This window comes from Limulus polyphemus, unplaced genomic scaffold, assembly GCF_000517525.1.
Source record: "Limulus polyphemus unplaced genomic scaffold, Limulus_polyphemus-2.1.2 Scaffold270, whole genome shotgun sequence".
NCBI classification, from domain to species: Eukaryota; Metazoa; Arthropoda; class Merostomata; order Xiphosura; family Limulidae; genus Limulus; species Limulus polyphemus.
In genome coordinates, this window is record NW_013665880.1 from 371,052 (window position 1) to 392,124 (window position 21,073).

General features: G+C 32.2%; 1 protein-coding gene across 1 annotated transcript in view; it reads left to right on the plus strand.

The window, feature by feature from the left end:
* The window catches only part of LOC106456901 (ephrin type-B receptor 1-B-like), a 196,190-nt gene that overhangs the window by 168,529 nt on the left and 6,588 nt on the right, over positions 1-21,073 (plus strand). Inside the window, exons 4-13 of the mRNA XM_022382689.1 lie at positions 6,491-6,646; positions 7,018-7,320; positions 9,229-9,443; positions 9,788-9,872; positions 10,810-10,921; positions 14,659-14,741; positions 15,487-15,531; positions 16,663-16,806; positions 19,124-19,371; positions 20,045-20,143. Of these exons, the coding sequence (XP_022238397.1) occupies positions 6,491-6,646; positions 7,018-7,320; positions 9,229-9,443; positions 9,788-9,872; positions 10,810-10,921; positions 14,659-14,741; positions 15,487-15,531; positions 16,663-16,806; positions 19,124-19,371; positions 20,045-20,143 (1,490 nt within the window). The remainder of the gene's footprint in view (positions 1-6,490; positions 6,647-7,017; positions 7,321-9,228; positions 9,444-9,787; positions 9,873-10,809; positions 10,922-14,658; positions 14,742-15,486; positions 15,532-16,662; positions 16,807-19,123; positions 19,372-20,044; positions 20,144-21,073) is intronic.

A 21,073-nucleotide genomic window follows, 5' to 3' on the forward strand; every position in this document is an offset into this window, starting at 1 on the left:
TAAATTAGGGACGGCTAGCGCAGATAGCCCTCGTGTAGCTTTGCGCGAAATTCAAAAACAAACAATCCTCCCAGCTATCATAACTGAACTTCCTCAGATTTACCGAGTTTTAATCTACTTTGCAGAAGGTCTATCTTGCGCCTTTCTTCTCCAAGCTGTCTGTAATCAAATTCTTCACCAGATGTTTTTATAGCTTCAGTAAATCTAACTTCTTTTCGCTCTTTCTCTCTCATCATGTGTGATCCAGTGGCCACTAATCATCTTCCCATGAAGATTCAACTAACGACCAGGGTAGTCTATGACCATCCTTTCACAAATATGATACTTTTGTACTACAGTAGTGCCAATTGGCCTTCTTATTGGCTTCACGATGAAAGAGATATCACCTATGTTAATGTGAATATTTCCTTTATTGATCACGCTAACTCACTGGCAACCATTCTTTCAAATGCTCTCACTTCTACCAGTTTTTTACACATTCCAGCTTATCACTATACACCATATAAACTAGATTTACCTCGCCAAGCACTGAATCTCTTTCGTCTGTTCTCGTCATTCCTTCAAGACTATCATCGCTGCACGGCCCATCTCTTTTATTTCACTATATAGGTGCCCAATGTACTGCCCATACTTTTGTATGAACAGTAAAGAGGCGGCAATGGCACCAGGTATGTAGCCAGGATTGATACTTTTTCAAATCCTTCGCAGTACTGGAACAAATTCTCGTTGATGGTGCTGTGCCTACTCTCTTACTTGTTTTTGCTTTATTCCACGAAACTAACTTTATAGCTCTGAAAGAGTATCTTCTCGACTTCAAAAATACAATATATATTTTTGAACTAACTGATCATAACCTTCTTGAACTTATCCCCAGTGCAGCACATGTTCTAGATGATATTATATGAATGCACTCATCACACTCCAGAATCTCCAGCTGTTTCTGGAAGTTAGGCACAACACTACCCCAGGCACAGATAGGATTCCATATTGTCATCTTCAGCATGCTCCCATTAATTTCCTTTTTCTGCTTGCAACATTTTGTACCTTTCTTCATTTTGGATTTTACCTGATTCCTGGAAAAATTAAATTATTTTATTTTTCCTCAAACCTAATAAGCCTCAATCCAATGTTAATTCTCATTGCCCTATGGTTCTTACCCACTGTTCTCACTAAAACTTTATAATACACTTTATCACATCGTTCCACAGATTTATTGCTGAACACCAACTCTTGCTGTCTACCCAGTCTGGGTTTCTAAAGCTATACACACTGGGTCAACTTCTCAAATTACATAGGTCTGCGAATTTAAACTTCATAAAAGTTGTTTTGGTTTTAGAGACGGATTTTCCATAATTCAGCTACAAATTTCGAAAATAATATTATTTTTTCTATCATGTAATGATTTTTTTTACAAATTGGGAAGAAAAACTCTTACTTAGATCAAGTTGTTATTTCTTTTACAACATGAACATTTTTATTTTTATGTTTGTTAACAAAAATACAAACAAACTGAAGAAAAGGGAAGAACAATGATGTCAAACGAATATGCATCCTCATTCATCTTGATTTTTCTTTTTGTGGAGTCTACATCTTTAGTCTCAAAACTACGTGTGCATTATGACGTTTTGTGAAAAAAAATGTGTGCGTGATGAAGAAAAATGGATATCATTTTCGGATTCAGCGTACAAGAATTACTGTAAAACATGTAAAATATATATATAACACAGCTTAAGCCTATATATAAATACATAAACTATCACTTGCGCTGGGTCCGCGTATTCGATGTGTGCACATTATATTTTCTTTCTACAGTTATCAAAAACAGAAATATATAAACTTTTTAATTTATAGCTTTCATTTTTAAGGGACTCAAGTGAACGGAATAGTGATAACCCAAGCATTATAACACTGCGATATATGAAGTTCTGCTGACATAAGCAGAAGTGTAATTTGACATGAAAGGATTGTAATAGTAGTAAGTTCGCAAACAAATCTTATAAGGAATAAAACTTTATTTTTTACCTACCAGTGTTCAGATACAGCAGAAATATGGAAAGCTTTAAATATTTTCATGGTTTGATTCGTTAAGAGCTGGTTTTCTAAATCATTCCTTGCTTTGTAACGTTTATAAAATGATCACATTGTATTTTGTTGTTGGTGTTTTTTGGGGGGAGTGAGGGAAAGGAGAGAAGAAACCCCGATTATAAACTCCCTTTTTGTGTGCTGAATATGAGAATCGTTGTTACTTTGCATAAATGTTTGTTTGTTTGTAATTATGCATAAAGCTACACAATGGGCTTTCTGTGCTCTGCCCACCACGGGTATCGAAACCCGGTTTCTAGCTTTGTAAGTCCGCAGACATACCGCTGTGCTACTGGAGGGCTTTGCATAAATAATAGGTACAGTTTATATTTATTTGGCATTGTTTAAAATTAGGGCGATTTCACAGATAGTAGGTTAAAGATAAGTAATAATAAAACACGTGTTTGATGCTTACACTAATCTGGTAGGATTGTATAGTGTTTATGATGATATGTTCGAACATATCCTTCAGAAATTACTGTTTTGTGTTACAATACACATATACCTCGTAGTTACGGACATGTCAATCTTGGTTAATAAAATATTAAGTATATTTTGTTCTTCAATACACAAGCATGAAAGACTGTAAATATTTTGCTTCCGCGCAGGTATTTAAAACCATTTTTTCTTCTGTGTTGTAGTCAAGGTAAAACTAAAGTTTAGCTAACTGATGAAATTGTGTTTACATCATGTGTTTTATACTGTTTTCAGAACTTAAAATTTTGAAAAATTTTATAACATCTCACGAGTTGTTTACAGTTAAATTTCGAATTTCCATCAGTGAAAACAGACGATATTTGATTAAAAAACAACGAAAAGCTATAACATACGTCTCTCTCTCAATAGCAGCATATAAAAATTGTTTTAAAAGCAATACTAAAAGTACTTAACAGTCTTTTTTTTTATTTCCTTTCTTAGACTAACAATGCCATTAATCGCTGTCTTCCTTTCATTGTAAAGTTTTAAAGCAAAACAGACATTAAGAGACATATATAACAGTAGCACGCTGTCTTTTATTGAAGATGACACTCATTAAGTTATACTGGCAAACTAGGTCTTAAAAAAATCATACAAAAGAATGTTTTGTTTTACCAAGAAACGAACACTTTGTGTTTCCTTCAGATCTTTCAGAATAGTGTAAACATTTCCTTTGTCTTTCTCAGTTCACTAAAAGTAAACTTAATAAGTGAAAGAAAAGGTCAAATACGAAACATGTTTGCTTTTTATTTATATATTTTGTGTGTACATTATAATAAAATTAATACTATTCAGCAATGAAAATTAGATATTTGTGTATTTCATGTAATTTGTTTCTTTAATAATATATTTAAAGGTAAAAACCTATTATCTAGTAAATAGTTACTTATAAGAACTTTATATTGCTATTTGATATTAGAATTATTTTTCATTTTTCTTCTTAAACTCTGAAATTTCTAGTGCCTGGCTGTTAATTGGTCGATATTGGTCTAATACCACTATAATTGCTCTGTTTTATTTGATTTGATAACCTGTTTCTCCTAGAATGCTGAATTTATATGCGTTATATTTATTATTGAAGGGCACGGGTTGATCCTGTGGTTGAAGTTATTTTTTGTTCTCTCATTCTACCAGTAATGTGCAAAGTTTGTTCGTTAATATTTTCAGTGAATATTTAGGTTACACTTAACGTGTGGTTCATCTTCAGAGCGGAGGTTGGTCCTGTAGTAGAATTCTGGATTTCGGAGCTGGCGAGACGGATTCGAGTCCATGCGATACCACAAAATATTCCCCGCACTTTAAGCTGTGGGTGCGTTATAAGAGTAGCAGCCAGTCCCTTAACGTGGATGATGATTATAATGGTAGAGTACTGCTGGCTAGCTGCCTTCCCAATCACTGGTTAAGTAATTTAAAATTAGGGACGGCGGCAGATAACCTTAGTAGCTCTATCGTGAATACAACAGAATTAATTTATTATTGAAGTGATCAATCCGTTGTTTCTTGGATTTTTATGCCAAAGTAAGATTCATCTACGTTGCTAATATGGCATCTGTTGATAACCTAATTTAGTTTTATTTATGTTGATATAATTCGAGTTATTTGTGTTTTAAATATTTCGTAGGACTTGGTTTGTGGCGTTGATTTAATGGGTGTTGAATTCTATGTTTTTCTAATGAGTAATTTACGCCTCTTACTTGGATAAATGCTAAAGAATAAATTGACAGTCTAAATGAAAACGTTTTTTACTATATTTTCTGCGACGTTTTGAGCAGATGCCACGTTACTAACGTGCCCTTCATTGTATGCATTTGTTTCGTTTAAGTGATATATCACAGCATATTCGGTATTTATTATCTGTGATTCTGTTTATAAGAATAACTTTTATGTATATTTATACATGAAAAATAAATAATTACAGCACACTTAAAATTGTACAAGTTTGTATACATTTTTCTGTGTATTTTTTACAAGTCCTATAATGTTCGTAGTATATCTTCTAATGTATGATGTATACCGAGCGTTTATTCTCCAAATCTTTCCTGATTAAAATAAGGTTTTTCCATCTGTTGTTCAATTTTTACTATGTGTTCGCGTCATGGTTCCCATAGCAACTCGTGAACACGTTGATCCTCGAATAGGAAGATTGATGAACAAGGTTTCCTGAGTTCCGGCGTGAGAAATGGTTACGGGCTGAGAAATTCCTATTAGGAGAGCTTCTATTATCTTACCAGTGATGCATCTGCCAAAAGACGTTTTTCTAGATGTGCAGACTGGAACAGGTCCGAACTCTGATTCAAATGCAAATATCTTTTATCTAGAAAGACTGTTAGTTATTCTCTCTCCACTAATACCACGAAACCAAGAAAGAGAATGAAAAGAGGAGGGGTGGAATGAGGTGGTTGGCTCCCTGAACCACTGCACTCTTGATTCGCTACTCAAACAAAAGGAGATGCATTTGTTGTAAAGAAACAGTTGATATTGCTTTAAAATATTGACTGTATATTTAACTAGAAGTTGAAAAAATTTGTTCTTCCTTAAAGAGAATGATGTTATGTTCACCAATCATAGACAAGGTTCGTTAAACAAATGCAACTGTATATCTGTTTCGAATAAGATCAAATGGCAATTAAATAGACTGACGGGCAAACAAACAGATTAAAAAGATAGATGGGTGAGAGAAAAATTCAAATTTTCGTTTTTGGATACCCTGATTAATTATTCTTGTTTTGTGTTGGCTGGAATAAATTAACTTGAAATAATTTTAAATGCCCATCAATCATACAAGTAGAACTAAATCTTATACGATCAAGTCACGCGAAAATTGTGGCTTTAAGGTTTACTGGCCTTAGATCCCAATTTTGGGAGGTGTAGAAAAGTGTAGTTTAAGTTGTAAAAGCTTTTGTGCGTTTGCATGCTAGATTAAAGATAGTTTTCCTTCGATTTTGCATGTTGTATTTTTAGAACTTTGTGAAACATTTTTTAAGAGGCTATGTATGTATAAGCCACTATTGGTGCGTGTGTATCATCGAGCTCTGGACAGAAACTGATGGAGAAGATAAACTATTTTATTTATATATTTTAGATATCAGATGAGACGATTTTAAACGTTTTATCAGTGTAATCCCTGTTATATTTTTAAAAAGAGGCATCACTCATGATTGATAAAATAATTGCAAGATTTATAAGATGAATGAAATTCTAGACTTTTAGTTTCTGACAACGTTCTGGCTGTAATAATAGTTATTCATTTATACATACTTTGGATGACCTTTTTTTGTTTTTCTCAATCTAAATATTTATTAAGTAAAATTTTTCATTTCTAGTAAGGATTTACATCTAAACTTTGATGTTTTGCCCCGGTAGCTATGTGGTAATTTTAAGGAATTATAACTTGAAAATTCAAAGTTTGATTCTTGTGGTAGGCACAGCTGAAATGGCCCATTGTGTAGTTTTGTGTTTATAACCAAATAAACAATCTCTCTCTCATTTATATTATAAACATTACTCTTCGTTAACACTATATTACTCTATTAAGCTCAATCTACCGAAATGGATATTTTTTTACGGTCGATTGAAGTTTTCAGTAGAATGTGAAAGATTTTTCATTGTCAATACCGTAAAGATTTTTATGGATTTCATATCGGGAATGAATCATCAAAATGTACTGTAACGTCAATATAAAAAAAAAGACTTTGTAGTAAAGGTAACCTTTCTGAGCATGGAAAGATTGTTGGATTAACTTTATGTCACTGAAAGATTAGCAAGGTTTTGTTTTTCGATGTCTTTACGTATATATTGATTTAATTAAAAATGTATTAATAAGCATGTGTAATGTTCTATTATGTTCAATAATCAGCTAGTGCAAAAACTCGATGCGCTATTTCGTGTGTGTGTGTGTGTGTGTATATATATATATATATTGTTTTCTTAGTATGTCCAAAAGAAACTTTCAAGTCCACAGTCGGAGACGAGAAGTGCACTCCTTGTCCACCACACAGCAGCGCTCCCTATAAAGGATCAATTGAATGTCACTGTGAGGAAAATTATTACAGAGCATCGAAAGATCCTAAACACTTGTCATGTACTCGTGAGTATTTATGATACATGTAACTAATAGTTTTATGGTGTGTATTTTGTGTATAATTATTAATTTCCGTGCATACGTCTAAAAAAAGTCGAATATCTTTAAAGATAAAACTACATCACAAATAACGTGTAACCAATAAATATACTATTAGCCCAATGAAGTTGTATAAATATTTCCTGTGGTAGTATTTAGATATCATCACATGCGGAATGATCTTAAGAGTTAATAAAAAGTGTTCTGACATTGTCTTGTAAAATATCTAACGAAATTTTTTCCCCATTAAAAATATGGTTAAGAACCAAAATCTACCACGCAAAACAACAATTGAAAAATTACAACTTCAGTTTTTATCTAAAACTTCTTTCTTATAGAACCGCCTTCTGCGCCTCAAAATCTGACCGTTAATTTCGTAGACCAGTCTACTGTCATATTATCCTGGCAGGCTCCGAAACTCCTTGGTGGACGAACAGATACAAACTATAGGGTAGTGTGTGATGCCTGTGGCAATGCTGTTTCTTATGTTCCAGCTCAACAAGAATTCAACGATACAAAAATCACAATTTCAGGGCTAAACCCCGTAACAACGTACAAATTCCTGATATATGCAGAAAATGGTGTATCGAGTTTTAGTGACACCCACTATGTAGACGTAACGGTTACGACTGAGGCCTCAGGTGAGTTTATTTTTCAGTTATTTGTTCCAAACGATGAGTATAATATTAATTATTATTATTAATTTTTAGAAATAATTTGTTTACAGTTATAGGTATTAATATTTTAATGGTAAAGTACGTTAGGTAAAACTTCTTGACATACTAAAAACATTTGGTGGAGTATCCCTTTATCCTCAATCAGCTTATAGCACTGACCTTTACTTGAAAAACCGAAACAGAACGCCCCTCAGTGCCCAGCGGTATGTCCGCGGACTTACCACGCTACAAACCGGATTTCGATACCCGTGGTGGGCAGAGCACAAATAGCCCATTGTGTTGTTTTGTGCTTAACTTCAAACTGAAACAGAACAGTACCTGAAAATTATGCGCCTTTGTATTATTTACCTCCTAACCCATAAAATATTAATGTTATCACATATGCATAGTGTAGGATATAACTATTAGATATAAGATTAAATCAATAACACTGCAATAAACCTTTACTCCTTTCTTATTATCCTTGAGCTTTTTTCTGACAGTAAAAAATATGCTCTTATTTCGAAACTATTCAGATACTCTAAAAGGAACGTATTGTAGTGTCACCTATTGGGAATTTTTGAAATTAAATACTTTGAAAACAGGTCTAACATATTTTCATCCAAGTATAATAATTAGTATATTCGAGTGAAGTTAAAAACGAGTAATAGGTTACCTATATTACAAGGAACTGTGCTCAACCCGTATGATCGGGTAGGATTAAAATTTAGTACAGTTAATTTCACACCACAGTAACTTAACTTAAAACTTCATGCTTAATATAGGAAATGACTAGACCATATAATAAACTTAAAATGTATAAATACTTGTAAAAATATAATTATCATTAATTCATTGCCAAAAACAGGATACAGTAAAATGACTTACATTAGAGTAATTCATGAAGTAAGTGTTCACCAGTATAAATTTCCCCCACAGACACTCATTCAATAAACTAATCACTTTAGTGAAAGTTGAAATAACATCAACCTGGAAACTAACAAATATTTAAATTTGATTACTCAAAAATGCATCATTAAGAGGTAAGGTACAAATAAGTAATAATTATTAATTGTTATAAAACCGTGTACAATTCGTTTTGAAATTAGACTTTACTTTTAATTACAGTCAACCCACTTCAGTTTATAGGCCAACAGAAGGCATTAGTCAGTTTAGTCTGTCAGAAGAAGTAGCTCTTCATGAAAGCTGATTTATCAGCACATTTCTTTTACATCATAATTCTGTTTTTCCTTTCACTTAAAAATAAAGTGCAAATGTTACATTGATAATCTTTCCCAATAATGCATAGTACACACAGTAAGGGATCATATAGTCCCTCAAGACTGTCCTTGCACACCAATAAACACTTTAGCTTCTTGAGAAAGGTAAAAATTTAAACCCACTCTCCATTTTTCAGGAAATTGTTAATTTCCTCTGTTAACTCCTGCAAAGTGTTGAATAACAACTCATTTCAAAAGTCAATCACCTTATAATAAAAATAAAACTGTTTTAACTGGAACCTAGCATGTTTCTTTCAAATCTTAAACCTGTATCTTCTCATATTCAAAATATGACCTAGAGTAGTCGGAGGCCTTTATGCTATCAGTCCCACATATAATCTTGTAAAATCCTCAACTTCTTAAGAGAAGGTAAGCAGGAGCAGTGATGGTGGTGGGGGTTCTGGGGCTGATGCTACTCCAAAATGTGTCTTAGCTTCTTCTGCACCTCCCATATACAGAAAGTTTCTACCAATAACTCTGGAACTAATAAGTGCAAAACATTCTTCATGAGTCACTTCTTGCATTTTCAGAATATTATATCATTTTATTGTTTAAAATATTAAACAAATGTATTGAGTGAGTTTTTTTTAATTGTTCTTGATTTCCACTGCAGTGCCATCTGTTGTAACCAATGTGCGAATCCTGTCAGCTAAAAGTTCTGAAATTGTGTTGGCTTGGGATCCTCCAGAAGATCCTCTCACAGTCATAGAAATGTATGAGGTGCGATACTTCCCTCGAGGCAATATAAAAAATTCATCTGCCATCTTGACAAAGGAAAAAAAGACTGAGTTCACTAATTTAAAACAAAGAATAGAATATGGATTCCAGGTAATAAATAACTTTTGACCCTACTGTGTATAGATCACAGGCTTTGTAATAACATGCTTTGTCAGAGTTGTTAAAAAAAACAGCACAACTGTTATTTTACAACTAACAGAGGATGACCATCAAATTTAATATGGAGATTGGTATGTCATTGTAAGTGTTTATGATATCAGTTTATGCAATTCTGAATGGAATACCACTAAGTATTGATAAATGGCAAATAAATAATTTTATGTTCAGGTTTTGTAGTAAAAGGTTACACTCAAGTCATAGGAATTGTATCTATCTTCAGTTGCAGTTAAAATATTTTCTTGTACATATGGTAATATTAAACTGAAATATTCTAGGTCAGAGCCAAGACAACCCATGGGTGGGGAGAATTCAGTAAGACCATTTTTAAATCAACTGATCAGACTATTGTTGACAGTACTGGTATGTGGCTTAATTAATATATTATAATTTTAATACTCTAGACTATTGCATGAAAATGTGTGTGCCATTGTGTTTTATATGGGTTATAATTAAAGTTATCTTGCTAGTAATTGTAATCTCAACAAATTATGGTATGAGTGATATGGTGTCATATTCTGAAAATGCTTCTAATTAGGCCTTCTGTGGCTCAGCGATAAATCTAGGCTTGTAACACTAAAAATAAAGTTTCAATACTCATGGTGGGCACGGCAAGAAGCTCATTTTGTAACTTTGTGCTTAACAACAAGCAAATTATCTATTTTATTTGGCCATATAAGAGTGGCTTGTTTGTTTTTAGTTTCCAAAATGCTTTGTGTGATACCCAACCAATATATTGTATTGGTAAGAAATGTTCAGATGAAAGACAAATGCAGAGCATAGAACTACCATGGGTTATGTGTTGTAAGATGTTGATACTGAAACTTGAAACCAGTCCATTTAATCTTATCATTTGGGTGAAATGCATAGCTTGTATTTGATTATTTGCCTAATAACCAAACTATCATAATTCTAATATGCTAAATTGGTTTTGTGGCTGTTATTGGAAAATCTAAGAAATAATAATTAAAAATATAATTATTTGGTATAATGCACTATTCTGAATACTGGTTCACATACTTCATTAAAAATATAATTATTTGGTATAATGCACTATTCTGAATACTGGTTCACATACTTCATTAAAAATATAGAAGCATTAGCATATTTACTTTTGAAAGATTAATGTTTCTGAAAATTTTAATTTGAATGAGCATTTAATAAATGTTGAACTACAAATGCTAATTTTGTGTTAGATATATATATATATTTTATCGTTTATTCCATTCTGGTTATATGTGTTTGTTTGCTTCTCAACACATGAAAATTGATATTAACTTTTCATCTCATTTTTAATTAGCTTATGTAGAAAATGAAGATAAAGTTCAAGTTCGAATCATTGCTGGTGCAACTGTTGCTGTGGTTGTTCTTATTGTTGTTGTCATCGTTATGATCATTCTCTACATCAGAAGGTAAGAAAAATATCTCATCATATGGGAATATGTTGATTGCTAGAATATTTATGAAAATGTACTACGTTGCAAACTGCCAATTCTGAGTATAATGTATTTGTATCAAACTTTTAGCATTAGATACCAAAATAAATGGGTGAGATAGTATACTAAGTGAGCTCTATAGGTACGTCCCCCAAAACAAAACTACAAATTTTGGTCACAAAACAGTATATCATTTTTAACAGTTTTAGTACATATACCTTAGCTTTATCTATGTAATTTAAAATTGCTTGTTTTGGAAACAGCTGGTGGAGTTGGAGTCCAAAAATATATGTGATTATTTTTACATAAAGGATTATTTGAAATGTAGATCAGACAGGAACTGATGTGCAGATTATCATCGTTAAAAGCACCAAAATGGTATACAGTATGTAAATTACCAATATGAAACATAAAACTTTATGTATCATTGTTAGCATCCAAAGATTGCTCTGAATGAAGTAAGCTAACATGAGAGAAGTGTTTGTTAGAATTATTAAGTATGCTTGCTTTATGTCTACTAAGTAAAAAAAGGAAATGAAAACTCAATAAAATATGCTAATTAGATACTTTACATAAAATTTAGTAGCTTTGTACGGTGGTTGATGTTTTCTTGCATATAGAGTATTTATGTGGATCATGTATTAAGTATTATCATCATATTGTCAGAGCTCCAAGTTAACTTTTAATAGGTAACTAGCCCAGGACTAATCACACAAAAATGTTTTTCTATTAAAAGAATATGTACACAAAACATGAAGATTTGTTACTTTATGTTTACTTTCAAAACTTAATTTGGAAGTTTTGTGGAACTAGACTACATATGTTATTGTTTCCATGGTAGTCATTAAAAAGTTAAGTTACAACAAATTTCCAATAGATAAATAAAACACAACAGTCAACCTTTATTGTTAGTTTCAACATTTTGGTACAGTTTAGCAGGTGTTATAATTATAGACAACCATGCAATGCAAAATCCCTTTAAATGTTAAAGGTGTAATTGTAGCTGACACATCTTTAAAACAACACAATGTATAATGATTACAACGAAAAGTAAAAACAAGTAAGATATTGAAAATGTAATTGAACTATTTTCACTTAGATAGTTGAGGCCTTAACCTGATCATGTTATAAAATTCAAACTATGATATAATATTTGCACTATTATATTTCAAGAATTGTCAGCTACAGATATATCTATATAACCAATAAAATGTTCACAATCTAAATATTGTAATGATTACTGCAAAACATTTAATCTAATACCACAGTTGTAGTCTTTGAATCAACATACTGAGCAGTGTACCAATGTCAATGTACAGAGAAAGAATTTACTGATGTTGTTAAATTACTTTTCTATTTTTGGAAATAAAAAATTTGAAAATGTTGAGTTTGAAAAAGTAATATCCTCATTTCACCATGAAAAAGCAATATATGAGTGTATCAAAAACTTCAGAAATAAAACAGATACTCAGTATTAAGTCACTAGCCCCATCTGACTGGTGTGTCATATCTGCAACTAGTCTGATCTGAATGCATTGCCTCCCAGTGGCACAATGATATGTTTGTGGACTTATGCTAAAAACTGTTTCTGATACCAGTGGTGGGCACAGCACAAATAGTCCATTGTATAGCTTTGTGATTCACTATAAACATACACTGAATGCATTTTTTTTTTGGCTATCCAGCTAGTGTTAATGTTGAGCCCAGAACACTTTTCTCTTCTTTCTTTTTAGCTCAAAATGACCAGCATGCTTTTCCATCCTCCTGAAATAGTTGCATTTTGCCTTCTCTGTTGTAATAAGTGTTTTATTACCCTTGGCTAGCATGTTCAGTGACTAGTAGACTCTTATGGCTGTTGTTAATTTGTGACAGCATAATATTAGACTTGAAATAACTGGTCATCACCTGGACAGCTAAAGTCTGTCTCATAAGCCTATCTGTTACAGGGTACATTATAAAATGTTATACCGATCCAGAAATCTAACATCTGGATAATCCTAAAAAGAAGGATGTCCCTGTATAATTAAATATCTCACTCAAAATCAATCAGACAGGAACCATCCCCAGCGCATTAACATCCTTGGTATATGAAAATCCTTCAGGGAAAGTGCAAGAGGAAAGACCATAGGAACCAGCATGTTCATTCATTGGGACCCACAACACAGTAGCAGTGAACACAAGTTCAACTAAGTTAGAGAAGAGAGACACCCATATTACAGGTGTGCAGACTTATGTTGATTGGTGCAGCTCGGAATCCAAAACCCAGTCACCAGAAATCGACATCCATGTGGAGGTAGGGTGAGGGATCCCAATCGAAAAGGTGAACTGCAATTTTTGATGGCTCACTCAGAAGCTACAACATCACCTCATATAAAAACCTGTTCAGATATAGAACATGAAATTGGAGGACATCTTGTCATCAACATCAGAAGAACACCACCGCCCTACTTTCAACTGAATGGATTCATTATTGTTTGTATTGTATATCATATTCAGGAGGAGGCCTGAAAAGTGGTAAGGACTCCCATACTCAACTGGAAGAAAAAAGGAGGTAGAAAATGCAGTGGAGAGTCCAGAAGAACATCAATACAAGAAACAGTGCAACAGGTGACCATGAAAATCCTATTTTGAAAAGCAGAGTACTCCTGATTTATTCAATCTAAGGGATGGGCAGCTATCCCCTTCTGCTTTACCTATGAAGTCCATGTGTTAGTATGGTCCGGAACGGGCATATTAATGTAGCATATATATTGAGAGGAAAATCTATGAGCATTCTTGTGGAACACCCGATCTCAACAGTGTGTGTTTAGTGACTATGGAAATTATAATTGTGAAGTCATTATGGCCCTACTTTGTGGATTTGACTAGTTTAAGTATACCTGGACATGCACCACTTGTCACAGAGTGGGATTCTTAAAGAAAAAAAGGGACAAGCTACCTGATGCATGTGTAATTGTGCACGAAGTAAATTATATCACGTTTGAGGTGGAAACATAAACTTCGGGGAAAACCAAAAAAAATGTGAAGTACAATAAAGGACAGTGATCACTTAAAACTGTTAAAGTGAAGTAGTAAAAAACACATTGAAAAATATTTCCATTTCATTTGAAGTTTAACAAATATGGGAAGAGAGCTCAAGCAAAAAACGTCTTGATGATAACACTGCCAAAGGAGAAGTGGTAGTTTGGTAGAATTGAATAGAAGGATTCACATGCCTCAGGAGGGTGTACTTCACTCCTATTGGTGGAGGGTTGTCGCATGATGATTTGCACTTGAGACGCAGTTAAATCACATTGATCGTGGGAGCTTAAGGCTTGTAGCATGCGAAATAATTTTAGGATATAGAGAGCAGCACTGAACGAGAATAGCTATATCTGTGAGCAGAGTTAAGGTACCATATTAGAAATGCAAAAGTGAATGAAACTGAAGTATATTTTAGTATCTTGTGCATCTTTGCATGTACAGATTGTGTCGCTTTAAAGTTTTAGTCTAACTTATAATATGTTAAAATGTTTGTTTAATTGTTTATCATACTTGAAATTGCATTCTTAAATACAAATAACCATTAAAAATGTAAGTATAGTTTTATGCTCATTATGTTTTTATCTGGAACTTCTAGTGTTCAAAGGGACAATTCATGTGTTTGACTTCAATATTCCCACAGTAATAAGCTAATAGATAATTTTTACCATTGATGTATCTTGTTTCTATAGAAGTTCAGAGGAATGCAATAAAAAACAACCAAGTGACTGCGACACTTTAGAGTATCGAAATGGGGAAGGTAATAAGTGTAAAGGTTGGTATTTGATTCTATAATCTGTTCTATGTATTTGTAGATTTTAAATCAACACAATATACTGTTTCAAAACTGATTAAAAGTAGAAGCTCTAAAACAATACTTTTATAAGATGTTGCATTGCCACCTGGTGATATGAGAAGAGTTAATTGAAAATTATTATGCATTTATATTTCCTAGTAATGACTTGTTTAAATAATTTTATTACGTGTATTTGATAACATCTAGTTTGAATGATTTTACTGAGAGATTAAATAAATGTAAATACCATTAACCTTGGTTTTACTATGTACGAGTTATTTTACAAGCCATCACTGATATTAATATAACGTTTTAAGATTGTTCTTGTGTAGTCACCAGTAGCATATTATTTCTAAACTATACATGTGTAATGTTACAATTGCAGTTTGGATGAATTAACCACTGTGAGAATTTAAGATTTTGTTTTCCCATTGCAGTAATTTTCATAGGTTTTATTCGAAATTACTTCTTAGTCTTGTAAATAATAATGTCACACTTTGAAAATGTTTTCTTTCATTTTTAATACTTGTCTCCTCATAGTTTATGACAAGCTTTGTAGATTAAGAAAAAATTACTAGCAATTTATATTATCAACAAAATACTAAAGTGTGAAATATCTATTTTTTATATAAAAGATTATATCAGAAAAGTAGGGTCTAATGTTTTTTAAAAGTAAATTATTTACATTTTTTGCAATCTTTTTCTATGCACTCTGAACTAACAGTAATGCCTTCCTTGGATCATCCTCCTATTGTTCCTACTGCCCTGAGTAAGTACTTACAGCCTTTTTCTATATGCTTCTTGTGTTTATGGCTTTTTTAAATAATTTTCTTTCTTTCCCTGGTTGTGGGCTATGCAGTCAAAACTCTATGCCTATTTCTATCACAGTTTATCCTACTCTTTTGAAAGTGTTTGAGAGTAGAATATATAATTCTTAAAATAATTTGATAGTGTGTCCAAATTGTTCTTCCATAGGGTTCATAATGTATGTATCAATAGTTTTGCTGCAACTTTTTAGCCTAGAACTTCTATGGTCTGCTAGAATAACTTAAGATGTTGCAGACATGTATTATCATAAAATACTATATTAATATAGTTGAGACACCTTACTTCATGTATGAAAATATGTGTGTGTGTGTGTGTAGAAAGAGAGAAATAGTCTCTGTATCCTATACTCATAATATTTCACAAATGATGAATAGTTAATGGGCCCAGCATGGCCAGATGGTTAGGGTGCTCGACTCGCAATCTGTGGGTAGTGTGTTTGAATCCCCGTCCCACCAAACATGTTTCCCCTTTCAGCCATGGGGGCATTATAATGTGATGGTCAATCTTACTATTTGTTAGTAAAAGAGTAGCCCAAGAGTTGGCGGTGGGTGGTGATGACTAGCTGCCTTCCCTCTGCTAAATTAGAGACGGCTAGTGCAGATAGCCCTTGTGTAGCTTTGCGCGACATCCAAAACAAACAAACGAACGAATAGTTAATGAAGTATACAGTCATTGAGTTTAGATTGACATAGTATATGAGATAGTGATCTTCACTAGCATCAGTTAAAATTGTAATATATTGTTTTGGTACAAGACTGATTAGATATAATGTTTGTCACATTTTATGAAACAAAAATTCAAATTCAAACATTCTTAGCTATAATGATTTATTAGAATGTTTTTGTAATGGTAAAATTCTGCTTTATAGTTGCTTTTGCAAAGTTAAAATTATTTGATACCCTATATTCATTAAGATGTTCTATCAACATTAAAATACATTTCAAATTCAGTTAATCAAAGATTTTAACACACTTGAAATGTGACAAAGAATGTAAAGATAATAGCTTAAAATTTCTAACAAGTATCATCTGTTCTGAATAATGCTCATATGATTTTACTGGTTACTCTATAGTTACCACACCACTCTTTACCCATTGTGGAACAACAAGAAGCTATATTGACCCTCACACATATGAAGATCCTAACCAAGCAGTAAGGGAATTTGCCAAGGAAATAGATGCCCTTCACATAACTATTGAAGCTATAATTGGTGGAGGTATGTCACTGATCTAGATTTTATCACTTAAGAGCAGTTATATTAGTGGTACAGTTTGCTGCAATGTCTAATAACCTTTCATGGTAGTAACTGTAATAATTTGTCTAGTATTTAAATACTTATATTATTCCGAATAATTGTATTTTAGTTACTACTTGTCTGCAGTCTCGTTCAGTATAGAGTTGAGATGTGTTTTTTAGCTATGATCAGTTATTTGTCCTCACTTCCAAAATTAGCAATGCATGCTCATCAGTCAGTTCTCTCTGCCTGATGTCTCTACAATAGTTTATAATTTAATGAATTCTCAGTAAGCTAAATCATAATCTGATGTAGGAAAACACTAATTATTTTCAGCCCAATAGCAGCATAGTACTGTTTCTGTATTTATATTCATAAAAATGATAACCCTGTGGTATATTCAAATGAAGTCAGTTAACTTGGGAACTATATCAAATAAGTCTGCTAAACAGAAGATTCATTCTGAAATTTGGTATTGCAAAACAATGTTAAAATTATTTCTGGCTGAGCTTAAGCTATGGAATAAACAGAGTTGACATATTGTGGAATATAAAATAAATGCTCTCTTTATAGATTGAGAAAAAAACACTGTGTATTTACTTGATGGTTCATAGCATTTTCTTCAGATGTTCTTGGATCAGGATCATCTATTACACTGCCTGAATGCAAGGTTTCACTATTTTCAATAATTTCAGCTAGAAATCAAACATGTACAAACATGCGGTAACAAGTATGTTTCGTGGTGTTAACAAGTTTTCTCTATGCAAGTGGGAAGCTTAAATATTTCAACTCGCAAAATAAAAGTACATTTGTGAAAGGGAGCAAAAGTCAAAGTTAGGGTAATTAGCTTTTTTTTATTACTTTATTCAAAACAAATGTTAATAAGTCTTGTATCAAAACATAATTCTAAATCTTAGCATTTCATTTATAGTTTCATTTTCTATATTATTTGTGGGTGGAAAATCAGAATTTGTAAAAACATTTTGTATCTTCATAAAAATGAGATACCAGAATGGAACTAGATTTTTACAGAAATAAATTTTTGTTTTAATCTTATCAATTTTAAACATGCTGAAATTATTCGTTATATTCATTTTTAAATTGTCCCATGCTCATTGCTACTACTAATTTCTTCATGATTGCTTAAAAACTGTTACATAAATTTTACCTCTTCTTAATTGACTGTAAAGAAACAGTATAATATGGAGGTCTGTAACCAGGATTTAGAGAAGGGGGTTTTAATTACTGTATTATTATGCTAGGTCTAAGTAATTGTTTGATCTTACCTGGCTTTCAGTAATAAGCTAATCTGATTACCTTACCTTTTGCTTGGAAGCATATCAGTCAGCATATAATAACTTTTCACATTTTTAATTTTCTGAATTTGGTCAAAAATCCATCTCTTTTACTTTCTCTCTGTTGAAGGCAATTTGGTTCTTTCTTTGTAAGAAGAGCGAGTTCAATGCAATTTATATTCAAGCTTGAGATGCTGCGTGTATCTCACTTTTAATGGTAACAGTATTGGAATTAGACTCCGGCTTCAGTAGTCCTACATTGCAACAAGGTAGGCTAAATAAACAAAAAATCAATAAAACATGCCAAAGACATATTTAGACTTTCAAAGTGTTATCTGCTGCCTTAAACTACACTAACCTGGTTAAGAATAATAAACCCATGGAACAGGGTATAACACACTACATCAGTGCGAGACCATACTTATATTACAACTAGAGAAATTGCATAAAAAACTTTTGTAAAATAAGAGTAGAATGAAAAAATGTAGTAGTTTAAAAAGAGTTACAGCCTAGTTATATGAATTTTTTTTCAATAAATGATAATATATATGTCACAAGCATTCAACATTCTACATTGATGAAAAATATGTTGACAAAATACAAGTAAAAAAAAGAGCAAATATAGATGAAGAAGTGACACAAAAATGTATACAGTGTCAAGGTAACATAAGTAATTTATTTCATTGATTTAAAATAATGTATTCTAGTCAAGAAGGAGTTAACTGTTGATTTTTTTTCTGTAACCAACATACATTTAGTACTGAGATTTTAATTTTCAAACAACCATACAAGATATCTTTTTTGTACTTAAAATACATCTTATTAACCTTATTCAGTTTGTGATATGGATTGTTTTCTTTTTGAGGTAGGGCTACTTAAGTTTATAAAAATTGAAAACAACCACAGTTTCTGCTTAAAATGACTAAACCTGTTTGTAGATTGTTGGTTGGTATACTTTAGTAAAGGATATTGTATGACAAGTAACATCTTTTTCTGTCATTCAGGTGAGTTTGGGGATGTGTGTAAAGGTAAGCTTAAAGCCCCAGGCCGACCTGAGATTACAGTGGCTATCAAAACCCTTAAACCAGGCTCTCCTGACAAGGCTCGAATGGACTTCCTCACTGAGGCCAGCATCATGGGACAGTTTGACCATCCCAACGTTATCTACCTTCAGGGTGTTGTTACAAAAAGTAACCCAGTTATGATCATCACCGAGTATATGGAGAATGGATCTCTGGATACTTTTTTACGAGCAAGTTTTAGATTTATTAAAATATTAAGTTTAGGAAACTAAGAAGTAACTTTAATAAACCATTCTGCACTGTATAAAACTTGATTAATGTTTGCACACGTCCTGCTTAATATACAATGTGGCCTAGAAAGAGGTATTCTGAAATGACAACTTTAATGTTTATTCATATTCCTACAGAAGCAAATGGTAACATTGATTAATATTTCAGTCACTCTTAAAACAGTGAATCGCCACAAACTTCAGCTCAGTGCAGTTTATTTACTTGAGTTCACTGCAGAAGAAAAATGTGCTCTACATGAAACAAAGGAATCACTAAATTTGATTTATGTTGTTTTTTTTTGGCCACCCCATACTATGCCTTCATCATATTAAGGACATTTCAGAAACAGTATGCTGTTGTTTTTCTAGTATTATTTTTGTCATTTATTTTACAAACTTAAAGCTAGAAAGAATTAATCTTTGTTTAGTCTTCATAAAAGTTATTTAAATTTTCTTGTTTAATCTTGTATTCAGTATATATATATATATATAAATAAACCATCAATATTTTGAAATAAACGAATCAGAACTTAATGTATTATTGAAGTTTACCTTCAATGATATATTAATTAATTTGATATGCACAATGTTGTGCAAAAATTATTGTTATTATATGTTTGTTCTGTGTGTCTAGGCAAATGATGGGAAGTTCCAGGTTATTCAGTTGGTTGGAATGTTGCGAGGAATTGCAGCAGGAATGCAGTACCTATCGGAGATGAGCTATGTCCACAGGGTAAGTAGCTTAATAAAGATATTGACTAAAAATCAGTTAGTTGTTTTATCAAAGCACTGTAATGCTACATTAGACAAACTTCCAGAATGATCTACTGCTGTACATTGATGAATTTTATGCCAAAACTTTAAAAATTAGATATTACATAAAGCTCATTTAGTGACTTATTTTCTACCAGTATTAGTAATTTTGATTGTTAGGAGAATTGTGTTTTGCAATCAGTATATAAAACTGAAATAATACATGGAAAATTTAAAAGTTCTTTAAATAGATGTATACTTTAAGTATACTTAATTACTATCACATTTCATATGATGAGGAAGATCAGGCTAGCCATCAAAAATTTAAGTAAAGCTGATGGATTAGACTAATAAATAGTTTAGCTTGTTTTTTTTTAGTTTGTCCAATGAATATCAGTATTATTTTGTAGGTTCTATTATCTTTGCAAATATTAGTTATGTGAAAAATCTGTAGTTGCCTTATTCATCTGGGTCATTTGTGAGATCAGTGCAAATCCAGAATATAATAAAGGCTGAGCTGCCTTGTCTCTTTACCTCAAGCATGTACATATTTTTTGCGATGTAAAAAATTATGCTTATATAGTTATAACTCAGCTGATTATGGTATTTAACATTTTCTACATAGTATACATTCTTCTGATGAAGCATTAGCATTTTTCGCTTTAAATAGTTATGTGCAATGGCTTTTGTTGACACTTTGCAATTGGAAGCTAGAAGCTGTATTGCTACTTTCAGGTTTTGTAGGCCGGATTCTTTACAGTAGGTGTCTGTGACTCATGGACAGTAAATTTCAACAATAAACAAACAGCAACCCAGTCCACTTGTTTTAAAATAATATATTAAAACAAGTCAAACATATAAACAAATGTTCATTACACTATTGGTTGTATCCAGAAACTGTATGGGAGTT